The sequence below is a fragment of the Metopolophium dirhodum genome, chromosome 1 (genome assembly GCF_019925205.1).
Source record: "Metopolophium dirhodum isolate CAU chromosome 1, ASM1992520v1, whole genome shotgun sequence".
NCBI classification, from domain to species: domain Eukaryota; kingdom Metazoa; phylum Arthropoda; class Insecta; order Hemiptera; family Aphididae; genus Metopolophium; species Metopolophium dirhodum.
Genome location: NC_083560.1, coordinates 10,360,097 through 10,376,750, shown reverse-complemented (window position 1 = coordinate 10,376,750; position 16,654 = coordinate 10,360,097). Strand labels below are relative to the sequence as shown.

The window sequence follows — 16,654 nt, the reverse complement described above, 5'->3', positions numbered from 1 at the left end:
TAACGTAGAAACATAAATAAAGACCTCATCTTGAAATATGTTTATAAGTCAATTCGCACTAATATTAATGCCAACACGAAATTAGGCTAAACATAAATTTTCTAAATTCAACGAAAAATAAAACATAATTTTTACAATTACCTACATAATTTTTTAAATAATTGTACATTCTTATTTTTTCAGGATCGTTATTGTCAGTGTTCAAAAAATTCGATTGACCACAAATCGTATGTTAAAAATAACACAATGTGTTACAAAACAAAATTATGGTTCCGGCTTCTGTTTTAAAATAAGAAACTGGTTGTTACGCAGAAAAACCAATTTCACAATTGGATTTCACAATATGGCCATTGCCTACTATCGCTAAACAATTATAATATTTATGGTCTATGATATAATTCCCTTATTATTAGTTAGGAATTGTGAACAGTTCATAGAAACTGTCAACATTACTGGTTATACATATTGAATATGAATGGATATTTAAGTAACTATGTTATTTATGTCCATAACAACCAGGAGGGGGAAGGGTGAGAATTTAAGTAAAAATAGGTTGGATACAAAATTACTTTTAAGGAATAAAATATACTAAAAATTTAAAATAAGTCTTAATTGTATTTTTTACGGCAATTGAACTGCCCATAATAGTAATTAAACAAAAAAAAAATTACTGGAAAGTTCCTTCTGGACTTTTAGCTATGACACTGTGTTGTTCATCAGAGTTGATAGGGGTTTGAATAGTATTTGTTACTGGTGATTCGTCAATGGATTCTTGGACAGTTGATGGCTTTATAGGATCTTTAAACATTGAATTAACGCAACATTGAAAATATGCCTCATCGATTAATATTTCTAGGTCTACTTCGGATTCACTGACGATAGCATCAACAATTTTTTGAAAATATTTCTGGTTGTTAACTGATGTCACAAAAAACAATGTTAAACGATCAGCAATTCCGGGGTCATTATCCTTACTATCTTCAATCTCCAACATCATATTGATGCAGCCTAATCGAAAATCATTTGACTGTAACATTGAAAAAACTCTGGAATCGTTTAATTCATAGTTTTTCAAACAATTCAATAAAAATTGTGACAAATTTTTGAATATGTCGCCTTTCCAGAATTTTGGCTGCTTCAAAACTCTAACTACAGTTAATAAACTTAGAAAAAACATTTTAAATGCTTTTTCAAATTCTGATTCAGAAAATAATGATATGACGTTTGTTAAATAGATCTTCACCTTTCTTTCTAAAATTTTTGTTTGTCTCTCGTGAAATAATTTGGCATCATATGTTTCTTTTAGTTTTTCAGCTTCAGATTTATCCTCTAACGATTTTTTAAGTTTTGCTACGTATTGTATATATGTTGTTGCATATATGATGTATAAATTAGCAATAACCACAATAGTATCTTGTAAGAACTTACCAAAATACTTATTATATAATTCTTCAATTTCAATCAATTTCAAATTTTCATTTAAAGCACTTTTAACTGTGTTAACATAGGTACTGACTGGTTTTTTATCAAAAAATACGTTGGTGTACCGTATATATTCATCGTCATTCATCATTTTTCTAGGATCAATGACAGAGATTTTCGCTAGTGCATTTGAAGAATTTGATGATTCAGTCGATTTTTTACAATCACTTTCTTTAGGCACCTTCTCAGTACTGGTAGAAGCAATTTCGTTTTCTGATTTTGATGAAGACATGGTATTCCTAGGATCAATCATCTGATTTTTTTTAAATACATTATTAGCTGAAGAATTTGATGAATCAGTTGATTCTTCGTCATCAATTACTATGAGTACCTCCTCAGTACTGGCAAAAGCTATTCGGTGTTTTGGTTTTGATGCAGCCATGGTTATCCTAGGATCAATGACCGAGATTTTCGCTAGTATATTTGAAGAATTTGATGATTCAGTCGATTTTTTACAATCACTTTCTTTAGGTACCTTCTCAGTACTGGTAGAAGCAATTTCGTTTTCAGATTTTGATGAAGACGTGGTTTTCCTAGGATCAATGGCCTGATTTTTTTTATATACATAATTAGCTGAAGAATATGATGATTCAGTTGATTCTTCGTCATCAATAACTATAAGTTCCTCCTCAGTACTGGTAATAGCTATTCCGTGTTTTGGTTTTGATGGAGACATGGTTATCTTAGGATCAACAACCTTGTTATTTTTAAATACATTATTAGCTGAAGAATTTGATGTTTTAGTTGATTCTTCGTCATCAATTACTATGGGTACTTCCTCAGTACTAGTAACAGCTATTCTGTGTTTTGGTTTTGATGCAGACATGGTTATCCTAGGATCAATGACCGAGATTTTCCTAGGATCAATGGCATGATTTTTTTTATATACATAATTAGCTGAAGAATATGATGATTCAGTTGATTCTTCGTCATCAATAACTATGGGTATCTCCTCAGTACTGGTAATAGCTATTCCGTGTTTTGGTTTTGATGGAGACATGGTTATCTTAGGATCAACAACCTTGTTATTTTTAAATACATTATTAGCTGAAGAATTTGATGTTTTAGTTGATTCTTCGTCATCAATTATTATGGGTACTTCCTCAGTACTAGTAACAGCTATTCTGTGTTTTGGTTTTGATGCAGACATGGTTATCCTAGGATCAATGACCGAGATTTTCGATAGTTTATTTGTAGAATTTGATGATTCAGTCGATTTTTCACAATCACTTTCTTTAGGTACCTTCTCAGTACTGGTAGAAGCAATTTCGTTTTCTGATTTTGATGAAGACAAGGTTTTCCTAGGATCAATGGCCTGATTTTTTTTATATACATAATTAGCTGAAGAATTTGATGATTCAGTCAATTTTTCACAATCACTTTCTTTAGGTACCTTCTCAGTACTGGTAGAAGCAATTTCGTCTCCTGATTTTGATGAAGACTTGGTTTTCCTAGGATCAATCACCTTATTTTTTTTGAATACATAACTAGCTGAAGAATTTGATGATTCAGTTGATTCTTCGTCATCAATTTTAATGGGTACCTCCTTAGTACTGGTAGAAGCTATTCCGTGTTTTGGTTTTGATGCAGACCTGGTTATTCTAGGATAAAGTAACTCTTTTTTTTTTAATACGTCATTAGCTGAAGAAGACTTCGTTTTCCTAGGATTAACGTTTGAGTTTTTATTAGTTGCATTATTAGCCGAAGAATTTGATGATTCAGTTGATTCTTCGTCATCAATTTTTATGGGTACCTCCTTAGTACTGGTAGAAGCTATTCCGTGTTTTCGTTTTGATGCAGACCTGGTTATTCTAAGATAAACCACCTCGTTTTGTTTAAATACGTCATTAGCTGAAGAATTTGATGATTCAGTCGATTTTTCACAATCACTTTTTTTAGGTACCTTCTCAGTACTGGTAGAAGCTATTCCGTGTTTTGTTTTTGATGCCGACCTGGTTATTCTAGGATAAAGTAACTCGTTTTTTTTAAATACGTCATTAGCTGAAGAAGACCAGGTTTTCCTAGGATTAACGTCCGGGTTTTTATTAATTACATTATTAGCTGGAGAATTTGATGATTTAGTTGATTCATCGTCATCAATTTTTATGGGTACCTCCTTGGTACTGGTAGAAGCTATTCGGTGTTTTGGTTTTGATGCAGACCTGGTTATTCTAAGATAAACCACTTTGTTTTGTTTAAATACGTCGTTAGCTGAAGAATTTGATGATTCAGTCGATTTTTCACAATCACTTTCTTTAGGTACCTTCTCAGTACTGGTAGAAGCTATTCCGTGTTTTGTTTTTGATGCCGACCTGGTTATTCTAGGATAAAGTAACTCGTTTTTTTTAAATACGTCATTAGCTGAAGAAGACCCGGTTTTCCTAGGATTAACGTCCGGGTTTTTATTAATCACATTATTAGCTGGAGAATTTGATGATTTAGTTGATTCTTCGTCAACAATTTTTATGGGTACCTCCTTAGTACTGGTAGAAGCTATTCCGTGTTTTGGTTTTGAGGCAGACCTGGTTTTTCTAGGATAAAGTAACTCGTTTTTTTTAAATACGTCATTAGCTGAAGAAGACCAGGTTTTCCTAGGATTAACGTTTGGGTTTTTATTATTTACATTATTAGCTGAAGAATTTGATGATTCAGTTGATTCTTCGTCATCAATTTTTATAGGTACCTTCTCAGTACTGGTAGAAGCTATTCCGTGTTTTCGTTTTGATGCAGACCTGGTTATTCTAGGATAAAGTAACTCGTTTCTTTTAAATACGTCATTAGCTGAAGAAGACTTCGTTTTCCTAGGATTGACGTTTGGGTTTTTATTATTTACATTATTAGCTGAAGAATTTGATGATTCAGTTGATTCTTCGTCATCAATTTTTATGGGTACCTCCTTAGTACTGGTAGAAGCTATTCCGTGTTTTGGTTTTGATGCAGACCTGGTTATTCTAGGATAAAGTAACTCGTTTTTTTTAAATACGTCATTAGCTGAAGAAGACCAGGTTTTCCTAGGATTAACGTTTGGGTTTTTATTAGTTACAATATTAGCTGAAGAATTTGATGATTCAGTTGATTCTTCGTCATCAATTTTTAAAGGTACCTTCTCAGTACTGGTAGAAGCTATTCCGTGTTTTGGTTTTGATGCAGACCTGGTTATTCTAGTACAAAGTAACTCGTTTTTTTTAAATATGTCATTAGCTGAAGAATTTGATGATTCAGTCGATTTTTCACAATCACTTTCTTTAGGTACCTTCTCAGTACTGGTAGAAGCTATTCCGTGTTTTGTTTTTGATGCAGACCTGGTTATTCTAGGATAAAGTAACTCGTTTTTTTTAAATACGCCATTAGCTGAAGAAGATTTGTTTTTCCTAGGATTAACGTCCGGGTTTTTATTAATTACATTATTAGCTGGAGAATTTGATGAATCAGTTGATTCTTCGTAATTCATTTTTATGGGTACCTCCTCAGTATCATCTTTTCTATTTGTATCCAGATTGGGTTTTTTCTTAGCCGGTCCATCGCTATAATTATCCTTATTCTTTTTTAAGCTCCTGAAAAAAATCAAAATTATAATCTTAAATGAGTAATTTAAGATTAATGTTTTTATGCAGAAAATGTCATATAATTATTTAATTTTAATTATTGTTCATAATATAAAATAATAAAAGATTATTTATAAAATATCCATGTATTCAAAAATGTATTATTATTTTTTAAATTTCTAAATTCAGTGATGTTACGATTTGTTCAAGCATTTATTGAACCAAAATAAATGGCTAATATATACGTTTTGTAGGTATATACTATTCACTACTTCCTACGCAAACATAAATCTAAAAATGAACTTACAATTTATAATTGTGAATGGCTTCTTCGTCTAATTGTACACAAGAAACCAAACATTTTTTAAAAACAGCCTTGTTGAGCATTTTATTGATTTCCTGTTTGGTATACATTATTGATCTGAAAAAAAAAATTTATCAACATGAGATTATGGTTTACCAGCTGAGGTGGTTCTAGAAGTTTTTGTTCAGGTAGGCCAATGATTTATAATGAGGACCATAATATAAAAATCAATTAACGTAGTAAATTAGGTTATTCAGCTGAATATAAAAAGAATGTTTTCAATAAAATGTATATCAATAGATTCCTTGAGACTCAGGGAAAGTTTGTCATTTCCTTATTCAACCCATAAAGGTCACGATATAGGGTAGCTCATACATGCATTTTGTTTTGGTTCACAAAAATCGAATATTTGTATGTTTGTATTTAGGTATTTATATTGGTTACAGATAATAACTAATAGTGGGTATTATTCTTCAGACCGCATTAAACTCGTTTTTCAATATTCTCAAACTTTATAATATGTCTTTAAAATTATTGAAATTTCAAGATTTTTTTTACAAACTATATTATACCTTTATTTGAAATAAAATAAAAAATCATAGTTAAATGCGGCTTGTAGGAAGTCTTCTTTCAGGTCCATATCAACCCCCCCCCCCCCTTAATCCTAGATATCGGGCCATAGATTAGTAGACAAATATTATAATTAGGGTGGCAACTAAAATAATATAAAATATCATTTTCAAATAGTATAGAACATTTTAAAAACCAGCACCGGACCTCTTAATACAGAAATTTTATTATAATAAAAATATAAATTATTAAAATATAGTGATTATAGGAGCTAATAATAATTTAAAGGATTGTAAGGAGACGACGACGTACAAATCCCAACATTTTCATCAATAGATTATAGAGCTGTAAAGCTTATATGATAGCGGCTGCCTTAGAAATAATATACATAGAATACCTTGAACTGGAATTATTACTGCGTACAAGTATTAGTTATATAATATACCTAATTTATTTTTATAACTAACTGCCCGTTTGAAAAACCAATGTCGTATATAATTACATAATATATAAGATAATAAACGCCACCACTGTACATCTTTTTTTCGTGTTTCAAATCAAATGATATTCAGTATAAATATAATTTAAATTAAAAAAAAATATTCATTATTGTTTTTAATGTAATGATAAAGTTCCTGTTGCCCCCTAACTTGGACATACCTTGGGGGCCTCAACTCAGTTGAGGCCTAACTCAGTGGCGTCATTTGGGATGGCAGTGTGGGCATTTGCCCTCCTGTCATTAACGGGCCGCTGTCGGATCGGGTATGAGCTAGTTTTGGGCCTTCGTATATCATATAGTAGCTAATAGCATTGAATGTAGATAGTATAGAGAGACCATCTTGCCTATATTATTATACGTAATGAGTTAGTTCACCAGAACTGTCAATAAAGCGCGCACCGCGTTATAATGAAAATATAAAAATAATAATTATAAATGTATTATATTATGTTATAAATGTAAATGTAATTGTGCAGTTGACACCTCTACATAATTTACGTTTCATCACCATCATAGCTTCGCGATGCAACGTTGCTTAATTTGGTCATAATTAATGTTGTAATTTACAACCTAAATGTATGAATTAATGGGCATATTTTATTTTCTGATCTGCGGCAAGCGCAAGCTGCGGCCGCCCGTCCGCCCTGGCGAATCCTGCACCTAATATAATGCACCCAAACAATATAATTCGTGATCAACTAGTTAAATTAAAATATGTATACGAATATTCGACTTTATACGAGTGATAAAGATTGTATCCGTGCAATATGTTCTTTGACGCTCGACATTAACGTCGATCGGAGGCCGGTGAACGGTGGTCACAAACGATATCGTAGTATAATGGACGACACGTGTGGCCGCCGGCCAGCATTAATGGTATATTAAGAATTGGGATGCAAATTGCAAGCTTCACGACAGGTTAGGTGATGGTATTTAATGCACAAATGCACAACACACATACTAAAAGTATAGAAAGTTTGTAAGGGACTTAAGAGGCTAAACATTTTAAAAATATGCTCGTAATAACTTTTGAAATTAGTGAAATTCTTTCATAGTATAATGTATATGATAATATAATTTTATATATTTATAAATTATAATATACAGCTATTACCGGTATCTTATTGAAACGTGGTAGTACGAATCAATAAAAGGGACACACATTTAACAACTTTCAACGCCTTTTTTTAAGAGACAAGGCACAAACATTTTAATACTTTTTTTCTAATTATTAATTATATTGTAAAAGAACAAAATTAAAAAGCGAAGATACATTTGAAAGTCAATAAAATAGGTTATTTATGTCTGGGGATAACCAGTTAGGGTCACATTTATGAATACACGTTTGGGCACAATAGGTACCTACTGACTATACTGTAACTAATAATCGAAAGTCTAATCTAATAAGTACTAAAAAAAAATTATTTTTACAAATGTACACTGTTGCGTTTTTAAAATCAAAATCAACTGAAATGTATTCTACATTTTGGAAAACAATTAAAAACTTATGTCTAGACTATTATGTCTTCTTGGTCAAAGTTGAGAAGTTAAATTTCTCCACTTGGATTTTGAAAAATTAGCTCATAATATATCCGTCAAAAATATTTTCCACATTAGACCAAAGTTGGTTTCGTAAAATATAAAGTAGCAGACATTTATTGAAGCATTACACCGAAAAAAACAGATACCTACAAGGGTTTGGCTTCAAAATTTATTTGGCTTGAATTGTTATTGTCTGATGGGGTTGTACGTGGTTTTGTTGAGGTTATGTCTATAGCCCGATGCGACAGAATTTACTGATTATATATTTGACATTTATATACCTGAAAATTCACAATTTCCACATGTTATTTGGGCTGAGGAGCAATTTTCTTACCCAAGAACAACTAATGGCCCGTAATCTCTCCATTCAAATTAAAACCAACAATTTTATAAACAACATGCAAAAAATAAAACTGAAGAAAAACAAGTTTGTTCAAAAATGATGGGAAACTTCTGAAGTTGAAAAAATATATTGAACTAATAGGTACTTAGTTTAAAAAAATAAGACTACGTTTTGCGGAAAAAATTAACTAATCACATAAAATAAATAAAAATAATCAATAGAAATAAATAAATAAAGAATAATATTAATAAATAATAAACTAATAATCAAGATTTAAATTTTAAAAAAAACATTTTTGGAAGACGTTGAGCCAACCTCAACTGGTGTCTTCCGATTCCTGGGTAACACTTAAAGGCTTAGATTTAGTATAATATATGTGCATGTATGTTAATATATGCGCCCTGAAAACGTACTATTATGAAGGGAAATATTACGCCCAAAAGTTTTATGCATTTACACCCTAAAATGTTCTGTTTTGGGTAAATGCGCCCAAACATATTCCCCCCTTTATGCCTATGATAGTAACCAGTAAGTATACAATTATGTAAGAAGGCTATTTGTAATGTAATGTAATTGTTAGTGATCGGATTTTTTCAGTTTTATTATGGGCTGATAAAAAATGTTGCTCCCCTCTCAAAAACTGAAATGACGTAATATATTTTATGGCCAAAGCGCATACGAGAATTTAATAATTATTAAATCATACTATTACACTATCATCGGATTCGTTATATAGTTATAGGCGATATATCGTATTAAAAACAAGAAACCAATATATAACATTTTGTAGTCATGAAAATAAAAACCAGCAGAGGTCAACGTACGGGAACATGTATATAACGCTAAGTAAACTTGAAACAACTCTATGAACGGAATATTTAAAAAAAATATCAATGAATTAAATAGGTAGACACGACGAGTTAAAATAAAAATATTAAAGTCAATGATAAAATACATATATTGAAAAAATTAAAATATATATATAAATTTGTATATCACGTATTCGTGCCAGGTGAATAAAATTTAAAATCGACATGTCACACAAACAATGTCCATTACATCCACAAGCTCGAAACCATTTGGAGATCTTGGCGGATTGCATGAAACTCTTTGGCCGAGTACTTATAACATTATGTAAATAAAATTTAAATAATTGGGATTATTTACTACCCGGTGCATTTTATTGTATATAATATTTCTGTACATTTATGTCGACTAACTTTCAACTATATGCAATTAGTGTACATTTGACATACATTGGAGATACCGATTAAATTGAAACTAAACCAAACCCACGATAGAATTACGATGATTATTTATATATAATTTTTAAAATAAATTATGCAGGTATCATATAAGTAATTAGAAAACAATATTGATTAAAAATAAAAAAATAAATATAAAGAGGTATGATAAAAATGAGAATCCTGTAGATATACATTCAAACAAAAATGTACTACTATCAAAAGATTTTTGTAAAATATGATGGATAATAGAGAATCAAATAAGATTTGCTGTAAGGATTTAATTGATTTTAAAAACTATATTCCCGAACCAGAGGATATAGAAATGATAAAAATATATAATATAAAAATTTCGATTCACGTGTTAGTATATAATTGTTACCCGCGTTTCTCCTTGAGATATGGCTTCGTTGATACGTGACCTCGTATAAACTAAATATTATATATAAGGTAAAATTTCGGAAAACCAATTAAAAATACACGTCATTTGCAAACTATTTAAAATGAGCGGGCACAACATAATTGTCATTACGAGACGACAGTTTCATTCACTGTGAAAATAACCACTTTTCAAACGGCTACACCCACCTCAAGGACACCTCAGGGTCCACGCACCGACCAGATCAAAGGAGCCGACATCATATAATTATTATAGGGATGCTAGAGACAGAGATGTATCAGATGTACCAGAGCCGTTAACAACAAGCGCTACTTCACTACTTGGCCATATTCTACACGACAAATGACGATATTACACATTTATTCTGTTCCAATAAACAACATTGCATTTACTGTTCTAATTCGACTACCATTTTATTTCAAATCATCATCTTTCTGGATCCCTGAAGGGGTAGCACGTAACACCAGGGTTAATAATTATAGGATATTACCAGTTTATAACCACATCAATTACACTTTGAGTTATAGGGACGTATAGCAAAGCACATACACTAATTTATTGCTGAATTTAATGCAAATAATAAAAACATATTATAAGTATTAACTGGCGAAGACGTATCTTATTTTACCAGTCAAGATAATACACATAAGAATAATAAATAATGATATAATATCAGCACGTCTAGTAAGTACTAAATAATGCATATGGACCGGATTTATATGCAAATGCATATACGTATGGGAATAAGCTTTTTTAAATCTGATGAGAATTGTCTCCGATTTAGATCATTCTTGTTAAAATAACACGAATTGTATTTTGCATATTTTACATATTTCAATATCTTTACCTATTAAATACATATGTGTAGCTTTATAGTGCACATCGTTATTTATAGGTAGCACATATATTTGTTTTTTTGTCGTATTTTCACGTTCACAGCCGCATAATATCGATAATATTATGACCAGTCTGTATTACCAAAAAAAAGATGACATACTCGTATGCGACATATATATATATATATATATATATATATATTATTACTATATTAATATAGATAAATTCATTGTTTATATAATAGGGTACAAGTGTTCGTCGGAAGCCGATCAGGGCTTATATTTTATAGATTGAAGGGCTTAGTGATGATGACAAAAATATACTTTTTATACCTTTTTTATACCTTAATTAATTAATACTTATTATTTACATAATTTTAGATAATATTTTTTCGATTCAATTTTAAGTGCATTTTACATCATTTTTAAAAGCATATTTTGAGGACTATTTGTGCATATAAATCCGATCTCTAATAATGAGTACTATAAACTAGTGTTTCACTTTTTATAGCTAAAGATCGAACATATGAAACAAGATATCTCATAAGGTATTTAATTTACTGTTACCAAAAAATCTACAAAAATATATTAAAACAGTTTTTAATTCTGAGCGGAACGATGAATGTATTGATTTTACAATGATGTCTTTTTTTTCTGTCTGTCATCACTAGGGCTAGGGACATCATGCCCTTAAAATATTTTCTGCATTCACTTATGCTCTAATAGAGAATCAATAAATATGCTATTAAGATATGCATTAAAAAAAAATCATAGTAACTATTGAATAGAACCTTTTTATTTTAATATCTAGATAATATTTTCAAAATTATAAATTGTAATTTACAATAAAAATCTTGTATATTAAAAAATAACTAATAATTTTCTTTTCCTATTTTTTTTCTTCGCACGTCGAGTTTTAGTGAATAAGTAACAATGCGAGAGATTGGCAAGGAAAACAAACACTAATTTTAAAATATATATTTTCTATACATAAAACCATCATACTATTATCTCAAGTCCAGGAAATCTATTTAAAATTAAGTTTTTTTTATTAAATTATAAAACTTATACCTATATATTATAAAAATATTGTCAAATATGAACTATAAATGAAAAATGGATAAATATGCAAAAAATACAAATATAAATTTTAAATATAAAATCACTTTGCTATAAAACAAATTTCTATATTACGACTTACCTATGTTTTTAATGATTATTTAAAAACGTATGAAAACTCCTAGAAGTCCTTAGCCCTAGGCATCACCTTTTACGTTTTACGACAGTTTACAATGGTTAGATTTTCTTCAAAAGCATCTTTTCTGATAGAAAAGCGTAGAAAAGTGAATATAGTTTAGAGGGTCAAAAGTAAAAATAAAATCTAGTAGTTTTATAATGCACCGGGAAAACAAAATAAAAATTAAGGAAAAACAGACATTTTTACGCAAAATTGGTTTTTGACAAAATAGAATTTGGTTTTGATGTACCTCTAAAACAAATGACTGTAGATACAATTTTCACTGAATGTTTATATTATCAAAATGTTTTGAGTTGTTTTGAGCTGTTTACGGAAATTTTCAGTTTCCAATAATATGTTTATTTTTTTTTTCTATACATATCAATAAAATTGTATTATTAGGACAAAATGCTTGGAAACTTTTACAATGACGGTTGAAAAATATTGAAAATACATGGTCACAATTTTTTTTTTAAAGCATTTCAAGTTAAAATGTTGACAAAATACGAACAAATCACGAAAAATTCCATATTTTAAGTTAGAAATTCATGAAATTGTTTATTTTTAAATCTAAGACTTGAAAATTTAATTCAAGACTACTCATAAGTTAGTCTTCTTTTATCAAAAAAAAAATGTCTAACGGAAAGTCAAATTCACTTTTTATGAACGTTTGATTTGAAGTTCAAATTTTTACAACATTGGATAGGTATTCGGTTTCTTATGGACCGATTTTCTTATATTGTTGTAATTCAAAATCGAATATTCGTAGATATTCGAAAATTACTCCGAATTTTAATTTTATCGATTTCTATACTTGATAAAATTTTGACTTGTTTTGAGCTGTTTACGGAAATTTTCAATTTTTAATTTTAGATTCTGAGCGGAGCGATGAATGTATTGATTTTACAACGATGTGTGTTTTTTTATTTATATTTTTGTGTCTGTCATCAGCTTTTAGGACAGTAAAAATGCTTAGATTTTCTACAACAGTATCTTTTCTTATAGGAAAGTGAATCTAGTTGGTACTTTGGGGGGTCAAAAGTAAAAATTTCCCAGTAGTTTTCAAAAGCGACGTGAAAAACAAAAGAAAAATTAAGGAAAAACGGGAATTATTTAAGCAAAATCTGTTTTTGAGAAATTCGATTTTGGTTTTTGGGGCAACTCTAAAACAAATGACTGTAGGTAAATGAAATTATGACTGAATGTTTATATTAGCATTTTCTATTCACCATAACATTTTCCAAATATTTTGATTTATTTTGAGCTGTTTACGGATATTGTCAGTTTTTAATTTTAGATTCTGAGCGAAGCGATGAATGAATTAATTTTACAATGAGCTTTATGAGCATTTGAAATTCATATTTTTACAACATTTGATATTTACTCGGTTTATCATGTAACGATTTTCTTATATTGTTGTAATTCAAAAACGTATTACTGTAGATACTCGAAAATTTCACTGAATGTTTATATTAGCATTTTCTATACACGATAAAATTTTTAAAATAATTTGACTCTGAGCGGTTTACGGACATTTTTTTAGTTTTTTTTTTTCTATTAATATCAATAAAATTGTATGCAAGGCTCCTGATATATTGTTACAATAATAGTTAAAAAATATTAAAAATACATAGGCACAATTTTTTATTTTATAAGCATTTAAAGTTCAAATTTTTACAAAATTTATCAAATTTATAATTTAATAATTATTTTGTAGTTAAAAATTTAATAATAATTTTGTAGTTAAAAATTTATAAAATGTTCAACTTTTATAGCTAAGGATTGAAAATTCAAAACAAGACTCCATGTAAATAGGTTATTTATAAAATACTTTATTCACAATAATATCATCAAATATACTTGGTAATATTATAGGCTGACTGACTGTTTTCGCTCAGAATCGTTTTTCTTATACAATGATATTATATCATTGAATTCAAATTTAACACCAGCCATTACAATGACCCACTTGTAACCTACTGTACAGCATCCACTTACCTACCTTTTTTTTTAGTTTTTTTTCTATAAATATCAATAAAATTGTATATGTTATAGAAGGCTCCTAGGTTATTGTTTCAAAGGCAGATGAAAAAAATTAAAGATCCATTTTCACAATTTTTTTTATAAGCATTTAAAGTTCAAATATTGACAAAATACGTAAAAATTACGAAAATTTGCAAATTATTTCGAGTTAGAAATTCATGAAAAATTTTAGTAATGTATTTGTTGGGTAAAAAAGCGTGAAAATGTAATGCAAGGCTCCTGATATATTGATACAATAATAGTTAAAAAATATTAAAAATACATAGGCATAATTTTTTTTTTAAAAGCATTTAAAGTTCAAATTTTGACAAAATTTATCAAATTTATAATTTAATAATTATTTTGTAGTTAAAAATTTAATAATAATTTTGTAGTTAAAAATTTATAAAATGTTCAACTTTTATAGCTAAGGATTGAAAATTTAAAACAAGGCTCCACGTAAATAGGTTATATATAGATTACTTTATTCACAATAATATCATCAAATATACTTGGTAATATCATAGGCTGACTGACCGTTTTCGTTCAGAATCGTTTTTCTTATATAATGATATGATATCATTGAATTCAAATTTAACACCATCCATTACAGTGACCCACTTGTAACCTACTGTACACCGGAGCGACATCCACTACCCACCTTTTTTAGTTTTTTTTTGTCTATAAATTTCAATACAATTTTATTGGTTGGGTAAAAAAGCTTGAAAATGTAATACAAAGCACCTAAAATATTGTAACTTTGGCAGTTAAAAAACATTAAAATTTATTATATATGCACATTTTTTTTTATAATCATTTTATGTTCAAATTTTGTCAAAATTTAACAGTTATTTTGTAGTTAAATATTTATAAAATGTTCAACTTTTATACCTAAGAAATGATAATTTAAAACAAGGTTCCACGTAAATAGGTTATAATAAATTACTTTATTTACAATAATATCATCAAATATACTAAGTAATATCATAAGCTGACCGACCGTTTTCGGTTTTATTTAAAATTTTATTAATAATATTTTCATACGTTTTTTGTCTATTGTTTTTTGATAAACAAAAAATATCTATTGTAAAAATGCCTCAGACTTGTACGCAAATCATTAATTATTAATTACATAGAATTGTTGGGAAAAAAGTTAGAACTAAGTGAATTCCCATTTCAATACTAGACTTGATATTACTAACTTGATTTTGGACAATTTCACCACGGACAAAATTGATTTCGGACATTTTTGTATTCTACTGTTATAATACCATATTATCATGTATAGGAGTACTAATAAAAGATTTTGTGCAATTCACATTTTAAAGAGGGGCTCACACACGGATTATTTTCACGAAAAACGAATAGGTATTATTTTTTATTTACGGTTTCCATATTAGTTAGCCAGTTAGGTATTATAATTTGATATAATTTTAGATGTTTACTTTATACTTGGTCAAAACCACCAAAATCACTGTGTTAACAGTTAGCAATTTGTGCATTTTACTTTTAACAGAGTTTAAGTCGTTGGTAAATCCACGGACATTATTTTATTTGTCACGGGCCACACCATGCAAGATTAGCTAGTATCAGTATTCAGTATATAAAATATATATAGGTATACAATCGTGTAAGTGACATTTTATTTTATAAAACGAACATAGATATACGTTTACATATACATGTATGTTAAATATTTGTTTGGACAATATGTTATAACGTTATAACGTAATTACAATTATTTACGAAGACACAATACTCATATCAGTCATAACATGTTTGTTATCTTGTTATCTTGAAGTGTAATCTAACATTATTTTTAAATTGTAGGTAATATTTCATAAAAGCAGGTATACTGATGTACTTTTGTAGTTACGTAATCAAACAGAAGGATGAAAAAGTTATTTTTATGTTTGATCAATTTGCCAGAATATAAATTATTAAAAATGAAAAAACCCAGATAAAAGCTAATGGATTAGGTATAGGGAATCAAACGCGATTATGCTAAATAATACGCGAGACATTATCGAAAATCGAACAACGAATTAATGTTGTGGCGTGTAACATAAAATCCAAGTGTTGCTGAGACAACACATTAAATATGGGTGTGTGGAAATTGATAGATAAAAATAGGACATTTTATAGGTCGTTATAACAGTATAATGGTAATTATTTCAATGGGATTTCAATTGATTTCGATATTACGACAAATTCGATACATCGACGTTCGACGTAATTAGATTCTACTTGCTGAAGGTAAGCACAAATTAAGAAAGGTCAACGCACAAAGATATAATGCACTAATACCTAGTTAATCAGTAGCATAAGGTTGCCAAATGGCACACCAGGACATGTCCCCAATTTATAACTTCAATCTCGGTCATCACCTGAGGACTACAAAGGTCTGTGTAACTAAAATACATACAGATTATGATTTATGTTTTAAGCGATTTCCACATCCGTTAATATAGGACTGGTTGTAGTTTATCATTATACTGATAATAATTATTATACACTGCATTATAAATATTAATTTAAAACAAATTTAATAACTTAATGAACAAAAAATGTTGTCAAGTATTATTTAATATTATTAAAATGAAGTATCATTTAGTGCCTACAAAACGTAT

At 29.0% G+C, this 16,654-nt stretch overlaps 1 protein-coding gene across 2 annotated transcripts in view; it reads right to left on the bottom strand.

The window, feature by feature from the left end:
- LOC132936956 (bromodomain-containing protein DDB_G0270170-like) overlaps positions 1–16,654 on the bottom strand; it is a 57,590-nt gene that overhangs the window by 4,836 nt on the left and 36,100 nt on the right. For both annotated transcript variants that reach the window (XM_061003770.1, XM_061003769.1), the window contains exons 2-3: positions 5,335–5,448; positions 672–5,036 (exon numbers count right to left, since the gene is read on the bottom strand). In XM_061003770.1, the coding sequence (XP_060859753.1) occupies positions 672–5,036; positions 5,335–5,441 (4,472 nt within the window). In that variant the 5' untranslated portion in view covers positions 5,442–5,448. The remainder of the gene's footprint in view (positions 1–671; positions 5,037–5,334; positions 5,449–16,654) is intronic.